Source organism: Brachionichthys hirsutus, chromosome 10, assembly GCF_040956055.1.
Source record: "Brachionichthys hirsutus isolate HB-005 chromosome 10, CSIRO-AGI_Bhir_v1, whole genome shotgun sequence".
Lineage (NCBI taxonomy): Eukaryota > Metazoa > Chordata > Actinopteri > Lophiiformes > Brachionichthyidae > Brachionichthys > Brachionichthys hirsutus.
In genome coordinates, this window is record NC_090906.1 from 7,716,597 (window position 1) to 7,739,318 (window position 22,722).

The 22,722-nt window shown below is 42.7% G+C and overlaps 2 protein-coding genes across 2 annotated transcripts; one reads left to right on the top strand and one right to left on the bottom strand.

Annotated features, from left to right (window-relative positions):
• Window positions 1-720: 720 nt before the first annotated feature.
• On the bottom strand, window positions 721-5,368 carry bco2a (beta-carotene oxygenase 2a). The gene is made up of 10 exons (XM_068744114.1): window positions 5,169-5,368; window positions 4,597-4,744; window positions 4,381-4,483; window positions 4,163-4,291; window positions 3,920-4,080; window positions 3,664-3,831; window positions 3,334-3,471; window positions 2,431-2,613; window positions 1,843-1,953; window positions 721-1,623 (listed from the first exon to the last, which is right to left on the bottom strand). Exons 1-10 carry the CDS (start codon window positions 5,351-5,353, stop codon window positions 1,507-1,509), a joined length of 1,443 nt encoding a protein of 480 aa, XP_068600215.1. The 5' UTR covers window positions 5,354-5,368; the 3' UTR covers window positions 721-1,506.
• A 3,806-nt stretch (window positions 5,369-9,174) lies between these two features.
• Window positions 9,175-16,388, top strand: snx19a (sorting nexin 19a). Its single transcript, XM_068744325.1, has 11 exons — window positions 9,175-10,647; window positions 10,897-11,035; window positions 11,116-11,216; window positions 11,308-11,424; window positions 12,678-12,790; window positions 13,164-13,254; window positions 13,354-13,504; window positions 13,718-13,841; window positions 15,347-15,531; window positions 15,664-15,751; window positions 16,253-16,388. The coding sequence occupies exons 1-11, from the start codon at window positions 9,175-9,177 to the stop codon at window positions 16,386-16,388; spliced, it is 2,718 nt and encodes a 905-aa protein (XP_068600426.1).
• Window positions 16,389-22,722: the final 6,334 nt, after the last annotated feature.

Consider the following 22,722-nt stretch of genomic DNA (forward strand, 5'->3'; position numbering starts at 1 on the left):
ATTTAAGAAGAAAGTTGAACTGAAAACATTCATCCGCTCCTGTTTTGCTCTTGATAGCCTTTTTGATTTTTAGGAATCATTGTGATGTTCCATCTGCACTCCTGGGCATCCTCAATAATGCATATTCTCATCTCCACAAACATCCCTGAAATTGACACTGATTAGAAACCCCCTTCTAAAACAGCACTTGCTGCTGCTCGTGTTGTTGTTGCTTTTGTTTTCGATTCGCTGTGACCACACACAAAGCCCTAAAGAGTGAACCTACAAACTGCTTTTCATTCCATTCCCATGAATTTTACAGATCTTTTTCATTTCAGATCTTTTCATGTTGTTTTAATTTATTTTTGAACCAAGGTTTGTTCTTACTTCTGTCCACTACAATCTTTTTCTTGCATCTTCAGCTTTGTCGATGTTCTCTGCCTCGAGTGTTATATAAATTAAGATGTAAAGACCACAGCTCTTTTTAAGACGCAGAGTGGGCTGGAAGACCCAGACTGTCACAGGTTTGAATCCTCTTAGAGCCATTGTTCAGTCTGGCTCTGAGCCAGAAAGTGAATCCCTTGAGATTCACAATCCTGCAGTTGAAGGAAGACAAAACGGCTGTTTGTGACGTCACACTACAGCGTCCAGAGAGACGTTGCATCGATGCTTCTGCACACAAATGTAAAAGTTGTCCCGTTGTCCAAACACAAGTAAATCAATGCCATTTTTTTCCCTGTCTTTACATTTTTATTAACAAATCTTAGTGTGCGGTACTGAAGCCGAGCTCTTTTGCAGACTCGACAGAAGCGTTTAAAATGGAATCATATGCTGCCCTCTAGTGGAGAATGTGTGGAGCTTCTTTTACAGCAGGTTTTAATTTCAATGTTTGAAAATGTATATCGTGAAATTTTAAATAAATAGCAGCCCAATCATATTCACCAGTTGGTTTAAATGTGTTTTATGTGCATTTAAATCCTGAATACACATTATCTAAAGGATACGCAAACTCACATCTCCAATTCCAAATTAAAATATTTTGTTAATAAACTGTAAAATATATATTGATTCAACATATGCTGCAGAACAATCCTTTTCTGGAGGCAAATATCCCGGGGATCGGATTGACTGTAAGGATAAAATTAGAGGGGTAATGCAATAAGAGGTTGTAGTGATTAACAATTCATTTTGCTACCTTTCTAGAAGCATGATTATAATAATATGGCTTTTCTAGACACTCAAAGAAGCTTTACATTGTGCATTATTCATTCACTCCAGACTTGGTGGTGGTGAAGCTACTGTTGTAGCCACAGCTGCCCTGGGGCAGACTGACAGGAGCGAGGCTGACCACCACCAACATTCACTCGCTCACTACATTCACACAGACAATGCGGGTGAAGTGTCTTGCCCAAGGACACAACGCCAGTGTACAAATGACGGCCGGGATTTGAACCCAACGCGTGGCAAAGACGCCAACCTCTCGATCATAGGACGACCCGCTCAACCACCTGCGCCACCGTCGCCCCCCTATGCAGATGTGTTGAAAGTGCCGTGGAAGCCGTAGGCCATGTTTACAGACACATAGGCTCTTCCCATCTCTTCAAATGTCTTGGCATCCAAAGCCAGGAGAAACGTTCCTTTATCCTGCAGAGGAAAGTCAACAACGTACAGCAGCATCAGACTGAGCAGCAATAACTCATGAAAAGTGAGCAAAGAACAACCGACCTGGACAAGAAATGAACTGAGCTCCATTGACCGGGACGCTACTTGTCTAGCGCTCATGCTCACGTTACTCCACAAGAGCAGGTGACGTTACTATGAATCCTGTTAGAAATAATTTCACATCACGTGTCCTCGTCTTACCTGGGAGGGAGTGACAACCACAGAGAGGATGACGCCATCATCTTCCTCTCTGGCATCGGGTGATGGCACAAAGACGGGTTCTGACGGGTAAAAACCACTCTGGTGCCAGACCTGGTAAAGAACGCAACAGTAATGTACCCAAAAGTAAATTTCACTTTCATGCAAGGGATATCAGCTTGTCCCGTCGGGGGGGGGGTCGCCAAAGCAAATCAACATTCTCCACATGGTGAGGCCAGCCATGATGGACGGCTTAGAGACGGTGGCTCTGAGGAAAAGACAGGAGGCGGAGCTAGAAGTGGAGGAGATGAAGATGCTGAGGTTCTCCTTGGGAGTGACCAGGTTGGACAGGATTAGAAATTAGACAACAAGAGGGAAGGTTAGATGTTTAGGAGACAAGGTCAGAGAGACCAGACTTTGATGGTTTGGACAGAGAGGGACTATATCGGTAGAAGGATGCTGATGATGGAGCTGCCGGGGAACAGGGCTAGAGGTCGACCCAGGAAAAGATACATGGACGTAGTGAGGGAGGACATGAGAGGACAGGAGAAAGAAGAAGTCATTCTGTGTACACAAACAAACAACTCCCACCTTAAGGGTCTTATCCTTCAGGTCCATCTTTAGCAGAGAGTCTCCCACCAGGTGTCTGAAGCCACAGCCGTAGAAATACCGGTACGGTCGTGTGTTATATCTCTCATAGTTGATCTGGGGGAATTCCAGGCCACCATAGCTGTGGAGGTCATCTCCATGGAGATCCTCATGCTGACAGAAGACCTGGCGACAAAGAGCGGATTGTCTATCGTCCGAAATGGTGTTACAGCCGTGGGTTTATTGGGCAGCTTTTTGTGGATTTTGATTTGATTTGTAATATCATATTAGCTGTTTTTGTGTTGAACTACTGGTTTCGTCAGCTAAATAACTTTGTGAGGGTTGAATATTCTTGTTCGTGTGTTCGTATTCTTCTGCTCTTCACACAGCTGTGATGGAGCTGATTGAATGGAGTGAGGCACACCTGACGCCACTTCCTCTCATCACATGCTTGTTACGTCAACCCTGTTAACCTGCCAGATTATGCTTTCAGGTTTTCAGCCTCCTCTCCTTACTGTGCCTTCGTTTGCCTCGCTCCATCCTGGTTGATGAGTATCTGTTTTATCTACTTTTATTTTTTCCCATACATCCGGCTTGTCCTTGTGCTTTTGCATTGTCGCTAGATTTTCCGTCTCTGCATTACTCTCTTGTTGCTTAGTTAAACGTAACAATTTCTTATCACACCAGACAATACGTGAACTTAATGCTGGTTAGAAATATAATGAAAACGCTTAAATAAATACCTCAAATCACACTTTGATATTCTATTCTATTATATAACAATCCCATTAGTTACCCATTGAGTAGAATGTGGAATATTAGCAATGTCTATTTTTCTAATTTGTGGAACATGTATAATAAAATCAGACATTTAAGAGGTTATATGCAATCCAGTTTCCAACTCACCTTATCTTTGCTGATTTGGACACATGTTGCCTTACTGGAGGGCAGAGTGTTCAGGTTTTGGCCGAGAGGGGTGTCACTGGTTACGTGCAGGGGCAGAACGAAGCGGCGAGGGAACGCCCTACTCAGGGTGTTGTAAACCTGGGCAGGATATGAAGAATAAATGAAGGCAGTGTGTGTGTGTGAACTTTAGGAGTTCTTCCCAACCTTTGGTGTCATGATACTAAAAAATAACTTTTGAAAAGGGGGGGGTTGTGGATCCTAAACTAATGGAACCTAGCTTCTAGGGTGGTTTTTATACATGTATATGTGCAGAAATAATTCTACGCTGACCTCATCGAGTGCCTCCCCTGACTTGCGTAAGTCCTGGAGGCGGTAGTTGTTGATCGATTGACCGTCGTCGGAGCAGCACATGTCCAGCATCAGGAATCCGTCCTCCTCAAAGGCGTTGATCTGATGGAAGGCTGACATGGCTTTGGTGTGGTATGTCAGAGAACTGATCTGCATTACAGAAAAGCATTTAGACTATTTCTTTCTCCTTGAGGCATAGATAAAGCCTCGCCTCTAACCACCACAGGCCACCTTTCACCTTGCCAGTGTGCTTGTCTATGACGTGGAAGGCTGTTTCCTGCTTCGGGTCCCAGTAGATTCCCTCGTTCAGCGCCTTCCCCCTCAGCTTGCATGTGACTATTTTCAGCAGGTCCATCTTAATTGGCTGCTCAATGAATACCACATAGTTCTCAGACATGGCTGGAAGCAGGAGGAGGGTATTACCGGGCTTTGTTGTTGCAGTGTGAAGAATCCAGACATCACTGATGAACGTTTGGCTTACCGAAGCTGTGATAGTAGGAGGGGTGAGACTTCTCTTTGGGCAGGATGGAACAGAGTACTTTGACTCCTTGCAGGGTGTCGGTATCATTTGTCTTTTCAGGAGGTACTCTGATGATGTTGTACATTGCTCCTGAAATATTTATATACCTACTTTTAGCTCTAACATCAACTCTGCTGTCAGTTTATGTAGCTGTGGGTATCATGAACGATGGGACTAACCTTTGCCTCCATAGGAATTTCCCATATTGTAGGCAGTACCATCAGGGTCATAGTGTGGGTGGGCAGTGGCTCCATTAACAGCAATGAACTTAGTCCAGTCCAGCTTGAAATCAAAGTTGGAAAATGAACAGTGTGCATTGCACCAGACCGAAAGTAATGTTGTGTAATGCCTGAAACGGCATTCATCAAGATTCTCCATAAAGCTCATGATGGTACCTTTTCCAATGTTTCGAGGTTCTCTGGGTTAACCTTGTGTATGAAATTTGTCTCTGTGCTGACACAGTAGTCGCCTTTGTATTTCACAAAGCTCACATTTGCATTGTCAGTAGGCTCTGCGACAAAGAAAGAAAAGGGCTTACTCTGGCTTTGTTAAATGGATTAAGTGCATTCCCCCCTTTAATGGCAGGCTATTAAACAATTCCCCCTTTGAATGTGGATTACGATTATTCTCTATAAAGTCCAGTTGCAATGAAAATAATTCAGGATTTGTCTGCTCCCCTAGCTTTAACATGTTTGCATATTGTCCTAGTTGCAAATGTCTGTTTAACTAATTGTCATAAAACGTCAATTAAGTGCAATGGATTTACATTCTTCATCAACCTGCACAGATCAGGGAAGACGGCAAAGACAACATGTCTTTGAGCAGAAGTGGAATATCTGTGGAAGTGCCCATGCCTGCAGGGTGCACAGCTTGCATGATGTTTGCTTTTAAATACATTTTAGACTGGGGTCGACTGGTGATTTAGCATGTTTGAGCTGAGTGGAAAAAAAAGTTCTACTCACGAAGCATCTCAAAGTGGGACAGGAAGCGCTGAAAAATGTTTTTGCAGGGGTCTGGCATGGCGAGGGTACCAAACTCCGACATCACAATCCGATCCTGTTCATGATTCTTTGTGTAGGCGTCGCTGCGCAGGAACCGACTCCTGTACGTGACCTGACCGTCACTGATTTTGAACTGGTGCAACATGGCCATCCCATCAAACCAGTGGTTGTAGCTGTGTTGAAACGGACATAAATGACATTAATGCACCTATTCAGACGCTTCAAAATGTTTTTTATCTGTAATGGGTTGACGTGGTTCCCAACTCACTGCGTGTTTCCAAACTCAAACTTCCCGGGGCCGTTACGGAGCAGATTTCCATGGATCCAAGAGGGAATATTGCCTTGTACTTCAGTGGCGATTGGCTCAGGGGTCTCTTCGACAGAGCGGATCAGAGGCGCAATCGACTCCAGGCCCTTGACTCTTGACGTCATGCATTCCATGGCCTCAGCATTGTCAACAACAGACTTGAAGGAGAATGACAGACATATTGACCTTTTATTCTTTCACTCACATCAGTAACATTATTTTAAATTTGTTATAACCATCATACTCTTAACTCTTTCTCTGCCAGCCGTTTCAAGAGCAGAAATCCCCACACGGTCAGCGGTTTCAGAGAATTTTGACCGATCTTTTAAGACCCACATCATTAAGACTAAGTAAACACTTATTCTTTTTTGCCGTCACCCAGACCGACTATTTCAAACATTTACACAGTGCACCTTCATAGCTGGATGACATTCATATGACACCATACTAACACTACTAATGGGATGCTGTTTCAAAAAGGAAATAATTATTAAAACTATGAAAGATTAAACCATGTTTGAAAGATCTGCTGGCTGCTAGAATTAAACTTGACACAGCAGCACCGTGTATCCCGACAGTCTGGATCAGCAAGTCTATCCAAATTATAAAGGATACTATTAAAAAGAAAAACAACAACCGGCATGAGTAAAAGAAAAAATCTAATCGTGTAAAATCAACATTGTAACAGCCTTCTTTGTTTTTACTATGTGAAATATGCCGGTAATCCTGCAGTAAATGCGCTGTAAGTGAATTAATTGATAATCAATAGCACGCAGGTGAATGTCTCTGTTCTCTCGGGACAATTCGACATTCATAGACCGGACGAGGCCTACCTGAACTCTGGAGAATTCCCAATGACATGCTGGTGGACAGCGCGAATGACGCAGCTGCTGCTGCGCGTCTCCTCGAGGACCAATGAATGGCCACGGGCGAGACCACGCCCACGCAGAAGCCAGTTGCACAATCTCGTTACGTCACGCAGAAGATGGGCGTTTACAGAGAACGCTCACATATGGAATGGCTTTAGGTTATTCGTATGGGCAAAACAAAGCAAAAAATAATAAGAATGTAATCCACCTCCAAAAAAAGCGAGGTTGAGAGAACACTGGACTGCGATGCTTTGCGTATAACTGCAGCGATTACAGGAACAAGTTTCCAAACGACAGGGCATCAGTTACAAGTTTATATCATGTAATCTGTGCTCATTAGTGAGTCTAATAATCAGTGGCCAAAACAATCCTATATATGCATGTGCTTATTGTTAACTACGACTACCGGTACTATCATAATCATTGTAGACATTTCTTAAATACCAGATATCATCATGTTGCCAGATTTACTAATTTACTGAACTTGAAGGCAGAAAGATCCAAAATAAACACAATAAAAATAATATTCAAAATAATCCTGCTGTAGCCTGCATAATAGATAATAAATATTGTATCAGTAATATTTTTGCCCACTATCAGAATGTATTTTAAATATTATTTGACTGTGGGCTGCATTGCACATAATAGCAGTACACCAGATGTGTACATGTGAACAGATAGGACTGGCCCTTCCATAGAATAGAGTTCACTGGGAATGTATGCAAGTGATGGCTCAGCCTGTGGTGGAAGAAATGTCCAAGTTGTTTACTTAATGAAACCTGACGGCTGAATCACAAGAATCAGCTGCCGCGCCCTCTCCTCCCTCTCTCCCCCTTGGGCATAACAAAGCTTTCTCCTATTTCTTTCTCCCTTCCTGACTGCAGGATTAGGATCAGATGGGCAGGAGTTAACAAGTTGCAGCTCATCACTAATCAAGTCTGTGTCATAAACAGTCAGTCAGTCTTGTTCAAACCATTTGTCTCACTCGAGAAATCAATTATTGTAATCGACATCATTCACCAAATATTATCACATAGGAACTGGGATTACATCACAGCCTACAGCACATGAAGCGCAATTTCTTTGCACATTTATTTAGGTGGAGTTTCTTTCTGTAAAAGATTATGGTAAGATTTTGTTTCCTCACGGACTCGTGCGTGTGTGTGTGTGTGTGTGTGTGTGTTTGTGTCATCACCTGCTTTACTGAGATGCCTTCAGTCTGCTGCCCCAGCACACTACAGCAAACGGGATGGACTAGATACCCTCAGTCTGCTGCCCCAGCACACTACAGCAAACAGGATGGACTAGATACCCTCAGTCTGCTGCCCCAGCACACTACAGCAAACAGGATGGACTAGATACCCTCAGTCTGCTGCCCCAGCACACTACAGCAAACGGGATGGACTAGATACCCTCAGTCTGCTGCCCCAGCACACTACAGCAAACAGGATGGACTAGATACCCCAGACTCATAAATCATCATCAGCATCGTCCAGCAGATGTTGAAGGACCTGAGCCTCCTTAGGAAATAAAGGGCTTCTGTGTTCTGAGCCCAGTCCAGTTTATTGTCAATGTGGACTCCCAGATATGTATGGTCCTCCATTGAGTCCATGTTGACCCCCTGGATGGAAACAGGGCTTGTTGGAGACTTTGTCCGCCTGAGGTCCACCACCAGTTCCTTTGTCTTTGCCACATTGAGCTGCAGTTGGTTCAGCTCACACTATGTGACAAAGCCCTGTATTCAGACTCCTCCCCCTTGCTGATACATCCACTATGGCTGAGTCGTCAGAGAACTTCTGAAGATGGCAGGACTCTGACCGATAGCTAAAGCCTGTGGTGTAGAGGAAGGGAGAGAGAGAACGGTTCCCTGAGGTGACCCAGCATTACTGATCACTCTGTCTGACACGTAGATCTGCAATGGGACATGGTATGTCCCCTATATGGGACATGTAATGTTTTGTTTTACACGTTTCATCTTTGTGTTGGCTTTCAAGAGGTCTGTGAATACGGATGTGGCTTTGCTTGCTGGCAGGTCAAGCAGCCTCTTAACAGCTACTCAGCTGTCCATACGGGCCATGTGTGTCCATCTTGGTTTGGCTGATCCAGATAATCTTAATTGAGGGATTAAAGCAAGAGGAGGACTTCTAATGCAGCCTGTATTTGCAGTGTGAAGGGCCTACCTCACAGGTAATAGCTGTTTTTCTATGTCTTAACTTTTTGTCTTTTTAAACTGTGATGACTATTCCTAATTATATACAGTTCCAGTACAATAGACTGACATGTTTTGCAAATATGTAGGGACTAAATTAAGCCTTTATATTATATCTGGTGGGAGCTCTGAGTAACTGTGGTAGAGCTGCAGATCTAAACCAAGCTGCTTTACGAAAGTCTGCGCTCAATGGTGCTTTTTTGTTATATTTAATTGTACCAAAGATAAGGTTTGAATTTTGGGTCATTTGCTCCACCAGTTAAAATTAATGTACATTTTCATTTTTGTTTTTTAAACTGTATTTGATAAACTAGAGTAAGTAAGATAGTAGCCCTGCTGCTCAGACTGATTATTTAGACTCTGAAACAAGTACCGACAATTCATTTTAATGTGTTAGTGTGGGTATTCAAACATTTACTATTATTCTGTAATAAGTTAATTTATCCAGTGTGAGGTGAATAAAGTCTATCTTATTTGAAATTATATAAGGAAGATAAATTTAAACTATCCATCTATGAAAACATTTTCTTTTCTTATAACAGGAAGTGTCTTTCTTTCAACGGGATACGTTTGATCTGCAGGCTACAATGGCTTCCACAAGGACCTATAACCGAGGGACTTTATCAGAGTTACTCGGGCAGCCGAGGATTTTAGGACTCGGAGCTCTGCTAGCATGGCTTGTTCTCTTCCATCTCCTTGTGAATGTTTGGCTCCTATGCGTCTTCACCAGTCTCTTGGTGGTTCTTGGGGGTTGGCTCGGGTCCCGTGCTTTACTGGATGCAAACAGCCTTCTCCACTTGGAACACTTTCTGCCTCTTGGTAAAGTTAGCCCACCTCTGTACTCACCTGAACATGAGCGGCGGTTGAACCATGAGATTCATAGTGCTGTCCACAAAGCAATGCGTGATTTTGTATCCTCGTGGTACCGTACTCTGCTGCCAGAGGTGGAGGGAGAGTTTGAACGAGCTGTGTGCAGTTCGATGTTGGAGTCGGTGATGGCGCTTAAGGAGCGTGCACGGCTTGTGGACAGGAAAGCATTGGTTCAACGGTTGCTCGAGCTTTATGGCTGCCATCTGCAAAGCTACATGATGGCAAGGCAAATTCAGTCAACAAAAAAGGAAAGCATTAGCCTCTGGCTGCTCTACAGTGACGTTGATGACCCTCACCCTGCTGTGAGCAGCTTAGCCGCTGAGCTCGGCTACTCAAGAGCTCTTGTTAACATGGTCTTGCATGTGCTTGTTCCATACCCTCAAATGGAAACCAGGACTGGCGGTTACATGGTGTCAGAACTCATCACTTGCAATGTGCTTTTGCCCCTCATAAGCAGAATATCTGATCCAGACTGGCTCAACCAGACCATAGTAGATATAATAAATAGGTCCAGAGAACCACAGGAAGCAGATGAGGATCAGCTTCCTGCAGGGACACTATACAGGTGGCAGATTGAGAGAGAGTCCTGGACCACATGCAAGTCATCATCTTCTGATCAAGTTGTCCTCACCAGTAAAAGCACCTCTGACCCTGATGATCTACAAAGTGTGCGTCTGCTATGTGAAGGGGATTCTACACAAAACAGCATGGACAGCCTGACTTCTGCTGGGAAAGTAGAAGGCTGTCATGAACATTTGCTGACACCATGCTGTTCACTCACATCTGGCCAAGACTCCAACCCATTAAAGTCCAAAATGATTTCAATGGACTCCCTAATCCAATCAGACTCAGAAGATGACCTGACATGGGGTTTTTGCGATTGTGGTCCTCCAACAAACCTTTGTAACATGGCCAATATAAAGGTTGACGAGGCCTTTGGTTGCTTTGGCCCTCTGAAAAATGTTGGGTCAAAGGTGGTGCCGGAGGGCTGCCAGTGGCCAGCCGAAATAGCCCAAGAAACGTCCCCAAACAGTCCCCCAAGAGGATTGTGTCTTAGCCCCTCCAACTTTGATACCCCGAACAACCAGCCTACAACTGCCAACATCAAGAATGTGCAAATTTCTGATACTGTCACTGCAATGGAGCAGCGTGGCGCAGGTGCACATCCCTATACTCTCTACACTGTAAAGGTCATACCACTTAATATATTCCTTTATGTTTGAATGATACTTGAATACACACAGCCGGTAAAATAAGTATTGAACGTGTCACCATCAGGTGCTACTGACACAAACTTTTCTTACCGACATCTGGTAAAAAGATTGTCAGTAACACCTGTAGAATTATATTTAATGAGAAAAATGGTAATATGTTCAATACTTATTTCACCAACTGTATTATTGGTAATCAATCACCCCCCTACAATTGTTGTTATACAGTTTGAGACAGTGGCTGAAACTGAAATAAGAGGCACTCTGCAACCTGCATCCGGTCACAATGTCAACCGGAGATATAGCGAATTCCTCAACTTGCAAACGCGTTTGGAGGAGAAGCCTGAAGTCAAGAAAGTTATAAAGGGTAAGAAATTGTGCCTAAACGATTACATTTTAGTTTTCCAATGCAGATGTGTCGTTGCATGTAAATATTGTGGATTTCAGATGTTAAAGGCCCAAAGAAAATGTTCCCTGACCTGCCGTTTGGCAATACGGACAGCGACAAAGTTGAAGCTCGTAAAAGCCAACTGGATGCATACCTTAAAGTAGGTAACGATTTCAAAACTTCACCGGGAAAATGATTTCTCTGTTTTGTAATTAGATTGCAATTAGATTTTTTTGTTTGTTTGTTTGTAGCAACTTAGCAACATTCCAGAGATATCCAACAGTGAGGACATGCAGGAGTTCCTGGCTCTTAATGTGACTTCCACGTATTTTGGAAGAAAGCCTTTTATGAAGTCGAGGATTGATAAGGTGAGAAAAAAACAGAGATGTGGAAAAGATTTAATGATGCTTAGAGCACACACAAATTCCATTTAATTAATGCTTCTAAGAGCTCAGAGAGAGACAGATTAGTGGCTTTAAAGAACACTAGATTTAAGTCTTTATTCAGCAGGGAGGCTGAAGGCAGATTCGAGCAGACAGGTAGATGGATAGGCTGCACAGGCAAATGTCCTTAGAGGCTTGACTTAGAGGATCTGGGACACAGACAGGAAACAGGCTTAATGAGTGCAAGAGTGCACCCAAAACTAGTTGACCACAAATCCTGAGAACTTACTGGAGCTTCTTTTTTTTGGGGGGGGTCTTTTGGAGGCAGGTAATACAATTTCTAATTTGTGTGATGTTTAACTCATTCAGTGTCATTGACGTCTACGTCAGTCAGAAACACATCGGAGGGTCTCCCCTTTTTGAACTCTGGCGGACTCTACAGGGGGGGGGGGGAACAGGGGACCCCTGTGGATTTTAGTGTCTCTCACCCAAAGAGAGGAGATGGTCTGCGTAGATAGATTTATAACGCAGAGGCAATGTTGCCCTTGAAATGCACTCTCCCTTGTAATCCCGTTGCTCCTGCTTAGCGGACTTTAGCTCTTACATATACGGCCTTTAAGGCTGACTGAAACAGTCTAGGTCTATCTCTGTTTCGAACCTTGGTCCATGCGGCCCGACGCATTTATAGCACATGGCTGACTGAATCATTCCGTTCTAAAATGGATAATGAGAGCAGAGTTAAGTACTGCATGTCTTGACTGAAGACTCGCTGCATGTGCACAGGATAAGCAGCTGCAAGTGATCTTTTTGAAAGTAGGCCAGCAGATCCACTCCCAGAACACAGGAAATAGGCAACAGACACAAATCCAGGAGGGAAAAACAGCAGGAACAGCACAAGGGCTGGGAAAAGCAGAACTGACTGCTGACACATTAAGCATGCAGGCCAACATTTTGGCAAATATCACTATTCCCTGTTTTATTAAGAGTTAGGTGATAAGACTGACATCAGACTTATTATTAAGATGAAAACAGCAGCAACTGATTAACTTATCATAAAATAATCAAGTGGACCCGGCTCACCTGGCTCTGTGGCCAAGGGAATAAAATCAACTCTTTTAAACTTTCCAAATCAGCGCCACAGATTCAGTGGAAATATTTGTTTTCTCTTGGTAACTTTCCAGTAAACTGAATTCAGTTTGTTTTTTTATATATTTCTTTTCGCCTTGATTGCATCAAAGATGATGGAAAATGCTTTAGACACCTTGAAGACGGCATTCCCACATCCTGTGCCCCTCAGTCCAATGGATGACCTGGAGGCTGATGGAAGAGCTATGGACAATAGAAAGTACAGGTGAGAACTAAGTATCAGCCCGGCACAGTTGCTTCCTGGCGTTCATGATGCAACCCACTAACGGTGTGTTTTGATGAGCCAAATCACATTCTGCTTGGGAGTGAGTTGGGACCAGTCCAAGGTCAAAGGGGACATTTCTTCATTAGATTCAACTCGATAAACAAGGGAACAGAAAAAAACAATGTGGTCCTTGCCTCAAAGTTTATTCTCTGATCATGTTCTAACTTTAATCATAAACTGAAGGATTGTAAAGCTTTATTGCAGGAAACAACCAAGGATATAATGGCAGAGTTTGCTTCTCTGATATTTTTCTGGAATTTAGAAAGGTTTTGACTATAATGGGGTCCATCTGGTTGTGTGTTTTATACATCAGGAGGCTTATGTTTCCAAGCAAAATTTCCCCATCACTCAATATACCTGACTTGCATCCCAAAGTGACGTACTGCTTCAGCGAAGGCAGCGCCGTAAGTTCATGCTTCATATTTACCATGTCTGAAAGGAATGTAGTGCACAGATATCGAACACCAATAACATGTTTGCTTTTGGTCAATCTGACTCTTTAGGTCCTCAATGGCATGTCGCTGTCTGGCCTCGAGGGCTTTGTCATGGAGCAGGAAAGACTTTTAAGCGAGCCAAATGGGAAAGATGCAGCTGAGCAGAGCTTTGACCGGTCAAGCAGAGACAAGAAGGCATCAGTGAAGACTCATGGAACAGGTTTACATTAGCATATTGAGACTTGATATTTTGCAGTCGCCTTTTAGATCTATAAGTCGGTGCAGAAATGTCTTTGTGGCCCTTGTGACGCCGCGTGCAGTAACAAAACATCACCACCTGGCGGCAGCAAAACTCCACTGCCCAGCGTTGATCTGCTGTGTTTGGTGCTGAACAGTGAGTCTTGATGTATTTTAACATGCACGTGTACTGCAGACACAGCCGTGGCAGATGTTGCTCTGAACATTTTGTGCCTGCTGATGAAGGACCAGTGGAGTTGGCTGTGCACTGAGAACATCCAGAAGACGATCAGGCTGCTCTTTGGCACCTTCATCGAGAGGTTGGCCTTCATTTTCTGCTTCAGAGCTGAGATTGTGTTCAGAGATTGTGAAATCAATTCAACTCTATATTAGGTCTTTTATCCGTAATTGTCAAACGCCTCATGTCATTTTAAAAAAATCCATTTTAAGTTTACGACTGTTGATTCTATTTTCATGTGAAAAGGTGACTGCAGAACTATTTCACAGCAGGTGACCACTGTGGCACTCCAATGTGTATTCAGGTGAATGGCCTGACCTGGGTCCTTTTTAAAATCAAACGCTAACATTTCATTATTTTTATGTCCAAGTTGGTTTGTGGTGGATAATCTGCACGAGATTCTCATTGATATTGTTGAATTTTAAAATAGTTTTCTCTAAATGTTTTCTACCTTTTACTAAACTTTAAATTCAGAGTTACACTGAGATATATACAGTATATATATTTTTTAAACAAGACTGTGGGAACTCTAATCTCCAATGCTGAACCCATAACGCTAGTCTTCATTTCTTGACTTGACATATGCCTCTGGGAGTTTAAGGTTCTGGCACGTACGCCAGTAAACAATGTCTCTGCTCCTCCCATGTTTTAAAGAATTTTCAGTTGGCCTCTTTTCTTGCTTCCGCCTGTATGCATGCCTTTTATTCTCAACACATCACTTAAAGCATATTTGAATTTGTATCTAATGTTTTAAAGACTTAAAAAAAAAAGATTAACAAGTTATTTACAAAGAGCAAACAACAGAATCAACTGTTGTCAGCCGTTATATTGCTGGTGTTTCTGGGGAAAAAAGATGAGCGTTTTCAGTAAACACAAGATTCCCATACACGTCAAACCTGGCAACACACTGAGAAAGATGCTGGTCCACCCGAAAGACAGAACACCCAGACAGAAACAGAGAAATGTAGCATCTGCTGTCCAGTGCAGTGAAGAATGCAGCGACCGGTACATTGGGGAGACCAAACGGACTGCTCTTCAGGACAAGACGCACCAGTCCAGCTGCACCTGAAAGACACGGGACACTCCTTTGAGAGTCATGTCCAGGCTTTAGCCAGGGAAGACAGATGGTTTGAGAAGAGAGTTAAAGGGGACATTTTTGTCGAACTGGAGAAACCATCCCTGAACAGAGGAGGAGGATTAAGATACCGTCTATCAGCAACACACATGCAGTATTAGTCTTTCCCCAAAATCCACAACCCCCAGCCACACCTGGGTGACAGCTCAACAAAACGGCTCACCTGAGGGTTGGACGGGGACATTATGAGTCTTATTGTCCTGGTGGTTTTGGTCCTTTCGTTGTTTTCTGCTCCTACAGAAGTATAAATATCTGCACTCTGCTCCTACAGAAGTATAAATATCTCTACCAGTCGCTTAGAACTGAAGAAGCCTTTTGGATCAGAGGAGAAAACATCTTCAATCAAACTTAAACGAGTCCAGTTGATTCTTCGTTTTTGCTCTTTGTGCTTTACCTCAACCTGGATGACTGAGAGACAGAAGTGATTTACATTTTGCTCATTTCCATCTCAGATGGTTGGATGTAGGAGTTGCCCACATTACCAGTGCCCCTTGCTGGGTGATTTATCTCCAAGTGCTGCAGGAGGCGGTCTGGCCAGGCGGCGCGCTGCCTGCCCAACCACGACCCGAGCGAAGTGCTGCAGAGAGGGGGGAAACCAAGGAGCAATGTCTGGACTGTCTGATGCAGCTGCTTCCAGGTAAAGAGCAGCAGCTCGATTCTGATTGCAGCCATGTTGTGTTTCAAAGTTTGTTAAATGCAATTTAAATTTGCAAGGTTCCCAAAGCTATGATGGCCAAATGTACTTGTTTCACTGCTGATGTCTGAGCAGAGCTTATCACTGACCTGCTAGGAAGTGACAAGTACAGACTGAGCTTGGAGACCATGCTGGAGTCTTTACAGGATCATCAAATAAACAGGTGAGTCTAAACCTGTTGAGTCAGTACACAGGAGACATCAGGAGTCTGTGACGATGAAGCAATACTCAGAATCACAGCATTTATCTGGTCATATCTATGAATGAAAGAAAAATAATTGCACAAATTGTTTACCAAAAACTAAACAGTTTAAAGACCAAGATAACCTGTTACTAATATTTATATATTTGTTTATGTCACAAAACCCCAGATTAGAACTTGGACATGCTTTTTCTCTGCATTAAACTGATTGGTTGTAAACACATTAATATATGTATATATTCAGCTGCCAACAAAGCAGCACAATATTTTACCCATTTACCTAAATTAATATACTATTTCACAAGCTCTATTTTCAATAATATAATATGAGTGTAAATGTAGCCTACATTAAAGCTATGTTGCCGTTAAGTTAATTTTTCTTTCTGTGGCCCAGCATTAGCAAACTCCTTCTGGATGCAGTTCCTTCTGACAGCACTTCTGGATTTGTGTGATCATGTGCAGACATCTTATCTACTGCATCTGTGACCTGCTGCTGGAGTTCCTGATCCCTGAGTCATGTGACGAGGCCTTCCAGTGGGCCCTGCTGCAGAGCCTGAGCAGAGACTCCCAGAAGGACAACCCTCACATTCATGGATAAACACTGCACTGCCTCATGGTCGTAGGCAGCTGGTGGATAATGTGCAGAATGTGGGTGACGGCACAGAATAGCGGCGGTCATTATTTGACTAACCAGTCATAGAAGGGAGCTCATTGTTGATCCGTAAGTGGGCGTGTCAGAGTCATGTGACTTCATCTGGCTGCAGGAATTTATCATATCATCTTCCTCAAAACGTACTCTAATATAAAGATGTGACAAGATCAGCGTGCTAGTTGAGCTAGTAATGCTAACTGTCCATAATGAGGACTTGGCTTCTGGAATCAACAATTATTCTCAGAGTTCTGTAGTAATATTTAATGAGGCTGTTCTTTCACTGAACTCTAATGATGGTGCACCTTCAGCTGAGGGCTGTGACTCTATCTGTGATAAGATGGAGCATTTTTTATTTAGTTCCTATTGGTTACACAGAGTTGTATGTATGTGCTGTACAAGGGAGCCTTCAAATTGATCTGTTGATTCAAAGACTTCCACCTTGACTCAATAAATGTCTTAAATGTGTGATAGTGTGGCTGAGACGACCTATTAGCTGCAGCCTCTGTAGTTTGCTCCATCTTTATTACCTCCGCGAGGCAGAGGTTATGTAATCGCTGGCGTCTGTCTGTCCATCCTTCCTTCTGTTAGCAGGATGACTCAAAATCCTCTGGATTGATCTTGATGATATTTTCAGAAGATATTGGGGATGTTACCAGGAACAGATGATTGAATTTTGGTGATGATCCAGAAGAGATCCTGGATTCTGGATCACTTTGAAATTTTCATTAACATTGCAGTCAATGGAGTTTCAAAATTTGTTCATCAAATGATATCTTGATTGGATCCAGAATGATGTCGGGAAAGAAAATGTGTGTTTGGTCAGGGCAGAGAAAAGCCATGAAATAAAATGTTAAAATAATACAATAGGCCTTCAAAAGATAGTGACAAATTGTGAGACTTTAAGAAGAAACTGCAGAACAATGTTGCACGAAGGTTGGACTCGATATCAGGAATACTTGACACCGAGTCCGAACTTTAAATCGTGTTATGTTGTGTTATGCTCTGCTCCGTTTTTCTCAGTGTGCGGCTCAAGACTTGATAAACATGAGCCAGGGAACATTTAGGCCAGCTCACTTCCTTTCTCATGATATCATGGTACTGGCGGGTTCCCACCTCCTGTCTCCGCTGTGTGACGTCCCCTGGCAACCAGAGGAGACAAAACACTCGCAATGCGTCGATGGTTGCCACTTATAAAGTCAAAGCAGCTGCTTTTGCATCACACATTTTGCAACTAATCTCTGACTGGCATAAAGATTGCAGCGAAGAAACTGCTAATAATTGGCTCCCTGAATGAGATTGTAATGACTTCAACAGTTTAAAGATGATTTAAGTTGTGTTAGAAGCTATTTGATTTTGAAGTGAGTTCCAGGAATGTTTCTCACTTTGACATTGTGATATACAACATGTTCAAATATATGCATCATATAGAAAATAATGTATTCTTTGTAACGCAGAAGAATTGGGAACATTTGTTGCGTTATCAATGAAGGTGTGCAGTTTGATCCAAATTGAGGTAATAATATGGATCCTGCATTATAAAATGGATATTTATTAGGGTATGAATGTGTCCAGCAGTGAAGTCCGACACAACTTAATTCTTTTCAGATTTGTTTTGTACGAATGTTGAACGAAAGTTTTACTGCACTCTCAACTGCTTACGTTTTTAAAGCAGGCTCATTTTCAGTAGGGTATTTTTTGCCACATCTGTTTGGGAGATGTGTTGCGTATCTATAATGTAGCAAGACATCCCAAAACGTAGAACACCTTTCACACTTCCCCAATGAATTGCAATCCCACTGCCCAAAGGCAAGGATGCAGAAAGTTCCCAAGCATACTAAAGCCGTCTTGCTTAGAACATTATTCATTAATGAGTCACTTTGTGTCTTTATTGGTTGCTGACAGATGTTGAAGTGGTATATTTGTCCACAGCATGTGATATCTGCATTCTGGCCACAAGGGAAGTTGTCTTTGGCAGTGTTTTAGTGTCATGCTGGATTAAAGCTCATCAATGAAGACAAGTATAATCATCATCACAATGTTGATAATTCTGACGTCTCCTCATGTTTCCAAAAAAACCAAACCCCACCCCCCAGATGTGATGTAAATATTCCCAAAATTTCGGAAAGCAGCCATGTATGACACTTCACTCACTTATTATAGTGAGTCCAACTAAAGCAGACCACCGGCTGCATTCATTATCATTAAGATGAGCAGGTTTCAAGGGGGGAATTCCATCTTGTAAGAATGAATGGACATACTCGTATGTTCCCAGATGTATTGCTGTAGAGCAGGGGAGTATCACTGGCCGACGTTGTGTGTATGTGGTACATCTGTATTTCAAGTGAAGCCTCTATTTTTCTCCCCCGGTCTTGCAGCTATTATCCCAGACTGTAAATAAAAACAGGATTACAGTTGAGTCTTTGCAGATGTGGTATCTGACCAAAAAAAAGTTGAAATATGACAGAGAGGCAGCAACATCTCCTGGTTTAAACATGCCCAGCTGCTCAAGCATCTGACTCTATTAAAGTGAAAAGTGAGTCTGGTTCCTGTTAGCGGTGTGTCTCTGTGGCACAGTGCAGATGTGCAGTGAGGCCTGGAACGCTGACACCCCACCCCGAGTGCCTTGTTTCTATCTACACAGACTGTGAAAAACTCAGCTGATCAGGTTTTGTGGAATACAGCAACATTTTCCAGTCTCAATAAAATTATCCAATTGCAGTCCTTCCTCCAAAACCAGTGTGGCCAGTTGATTAGGTCAGAGATGGAGTGATGTGAGAGCAAAAACCAAAATGAAACAGGTCAGTGAGTGGCCTTGAGTTCTAAGGTTTTATGAAATGTAAAAAGTCCCTTAGGATAAGGGAGAAACATGAAACCTTGTGAATGAGAAGAGTGAGAAAAAGGATGCTCCTTATTATTGTTACAGACATCCACATCTTGTTTTTTGACCGTATTTGGGAGACGTGAAGCTCGGGAAGGATGTCCTGACGGGAAATGATAATGTAGTGATTTAAAGTGGTCACACTCGCAAGCATTCACTGCTCGATTTTTTTTCTTGTCTTTAAATTATAGTAATGAACATCATGCGTCAGTTTTTTTGCAAATTTGTATTTCATTCTGTCTATCTACAAAAATAACTTTTTGAGGTAGCCTACAAATAGAAGCTAAAGCTTACATAAATTCTGACCTATGTTTGAAAGAAAAACAAAAAAGCTCAAGGTCATTCACAAGTGATTTTTTTTTTTTTTTTTGCTACAGCTACTTTTGCTTACAGGCAACTGCAAGGATCACAGATGAAGCCAAAAGAGACAGATCAACAATTCTGCCCTCCCCAAACCAGACTAGTCTCCTTGTCCGGCCTGTCACCAGTGTATGAGCCTGAAATTTGTTTGGCAGAGGAATGCATTCTGAAATCTGCCAGGGACTGACCTCTGGTATCTGGAGGGGAAACTACAGGCCATGCCGCTGGTTACCAGTATTGTTGGCTTTTAACAGTCTGACAAGTGATGCTTAACCCTAACCTCTCATCACAGGTTAATGGGTGGAGTTCTTGTTTTTCTCTAGTCCAGATGAATAATAGCTCCTCAGTATTTCACAATAAAAGAGAGCTCGCTAAAGAAAAGTCAAAATTAATTATCATAATTTTGTCTTGCTGTCAAAACAATTATATCTCCAGCTTAGCGAAGTCTTCTCTAAATTATATTTGCCGAACTACAGAAATGTTGATTATTTAATAATATGCTTTACAGCTCACAAGGGCCATTTTTAAAATTGGATGCCAAAGCCCTGTCAAATGTGAGTTTGCCAAAGAGGGTATTACATTCTTTCTGTTTCTATTTAGCCAAAGAGTTTTAGATATCTTCCTAAGAAGTTTTGGCATTTGTAATGAAATGGATAAAAAACAAAAAGTCATGCTTACAAAAATGTAAGATCATCACTCTGGGTTAAATTATCTGAATCCAAGAGGGAAAATGAGCTGTTTTTGTTATCTCAATAATTCACTGCGGAGCTTCGATGAGCCATATAAGGTAAAAATCTGTTCTTTTTCCGCACCAAAACATTTCTGGAGTGCCTTTATACCACTCTTGTGTCTCGTCTGCCAACATGCATTACGTGTACTCTTAAGCTGTTGGCGATGCTATGTCGGTGTTACGGAGACGTATCGCCTTGCATTTTCTTGACGGCAGCTGTCTCAGAGTGATGAAAACACTCGCATCTGTGCAAATTCTCTTTTCCACTCCGTGAACTGAAGAGGGGGAGAATAGCACCCTGCAAAATGCAAAATGTATCATGATAAACATACTCGTAAAGTCCCCCCCCCCATCGGTACACTTTCTTTAAACATGGTAGTAGTTAGCAGCTGTACCTCAAAGGAAGTGTAGAAAGGGAAACCACCTGTCATTTTAATAACTATGCTATATAAGCCCTGGGCACAGGCCAGGTTGATGCTCAGTCTGCTCTGTTTAAACAGGATCAACATGGCAATAAGGCTTTCAAAAGACTCCTGGTCTGGGTCCTAATGGGAGGATGTGTTGAATACACTATACGATCTATACCAAAACTGACATATACTACAATTTATCACACTTAAGTGTCAGTATTGTGGAGTGAAGCTGCAATGTTTGAGGTCATGTGTATCAGCCCTGGTGAAGGCAGTCATATTTGATTTGAACCCTGTCCTCTGCAAAGGGAGGTTATGCAAACAGTGTTTCACGGTATGTGTGTAATTCAATCCAGAGAGGTTCACGGCGGCATTAAGAGGAGTTGAGTTTCGTGTTGTGCCGGTTCAAGGCAGATGTTGCACAATAAGTGTCACACGGTACCGGTAGGTTGAATAGGAATAGTTGCATTGATGATTAAATACCGCTTTTATTCACAATGTTATATTGATTGCAGACCCGACTCAACATTCTCGCTCCATTTCTGAGCATCTGCACACGTCATGCTCTTAATTAATATCATAGGACCTGGAGCAGTTCAGGATCTGATATATGGTCCTGACGCAAGAGATGGTCGTTCCCTCGAACAGTCATGTTCAAGGGAACAATTTCAGTAATTCAAAACAGAAGAGAAACACTTGTTATGTCTTTAGGTCTCCGTCTGCTTTCAGAGGCCACAAGAAAGCACAGCGATGGATTACACGAGTCGCTCTGTGGTGACGACGCAAGTGCGTCACTGCTGCACAGACAAAGCCGTCCTACCGACATTAGCACATTGCAGACTGTCACAAATATGGCTTGAGTTCAAAGGACGCATGTTGCCTTTCTAATTTCAAATGCCGGCGGCGAGTGTGAAGGGACAAAAGACGGAGGAGATGCCGCTGTAACACACAACATATGAAAAAGAAGACCGCTGACACAAGACAGAGAAACCACACGTAGAACTCTTTGTCGACTGCATGCCAGCAGCCTGAACATTTTGGCTGCAAGTCTCTGGGTGGGGAGGGAACAGTGATGTCAGGACGCAACAGTCAGCGCTGCCAAACTGACTTTCTGGCTCAATATGTACACAGAAAATACTTTGGTAGACCTTCTATTGCAATAGAAATATACGCTTTTATGTGGAGGTTCATTCAAGTCCATTCTTTATTTTATTTCTACAGTGAAAAAGATTTGATGCAAGGGAAATGTCTGTGGATGTTCCCCATTTTGTCGGATATTGAACGACCGTGCCTGACGGAAGGAGCGTGTTTCTGCGGGTGCCGGACACGATGGTGGAAAATGTCGCTGGATGATTATTTCAAATCACTCCCCACTCCTTTCTTTGTTTTGTCAACTGTGCCATTTCTTCTCAGGCAATTGAATACTAATATTTTATTTTGAAAGAGGCAATTCGATTTTTAGGCTGACTAGAAGATGATCAGATGTGCTGCGTAGTCGTGAAACCACCTTGGTGAGATTTTTAAATTAGCTTGATGGAGGTTTGCACTTTCCAGATTCTATCTAGTTTCTACTTATTCTCTAAAAACCAGGCGAGGCAAATTACAGGTTTCAATATCAACAAATACTTACAGCTAATTAAAGCTAAGAGTGATGTGAGCGCAACTTGAATGAGGGACGTACATCTCATGCCGGAGTGGTGAATAATAGCGGCGCTGCTCTTGAGGCAGAGTTTGTTCATTTTTATCCTCCACTTGGAATCCGAGAGTTTGCATTACCAGTAATTCTTGGCTCTATGAAGGACGACTTTCTTAAAATTGGGTTGCCCTTGTAAAGTCTGTCTGTCACACAGTATGAGCTGCCACAGACAAGGCAAAAAGGCATAGGAGTAAGCGTGAAGGCCA

Excerpts from the sequence above, each read along its gene's own strand:
- bco2a (XM_068744114.1), bottom strand. The coding sequence starts at position 5,353 with ATGGCCATGTTGCACCAGTTCAAAATCAGTGACGGTCAGGTCACGTAC. Across the intron at positions 4,292-4,380 it reads AAATTCCTATGGAGGCAAAG|GAGCAATGTACAACATCATC; the intron begins GTTAGTCCCATC and ends TAAATATTTCAG. Across the intron at positions 1,624-1,842 it reads TGGTTGTCACTCCCTCCCAG|GATAAAGGAACGTTTCTCCT; the intron begins GTAAGACGAGGA and ends TTTCCTCTGCAG.
- snx19a (XM_068744325.1), top strand. The coding sequence starts at position 9,175 with ATGGCTTCCACAAGGACCTATAACCGAGGGACTTTATCAGAGTTACTC. Across the intron at positions 13,505-13,717 it reads AGTGAAGACTCATGGAACAG|ACACAGCCGTGGCAGATGTT; the intron begins GTTTACATTAGC and ends CGTGTACTGCAG. Across the intron at positions 15,532-15,663 it reads TCTGATGCAGCTGCTTCCAG|AGCTTATCACTGACCTGCTA; the intron begins GTAAAGAGCAGC and ends ATGTCTGAGCAG.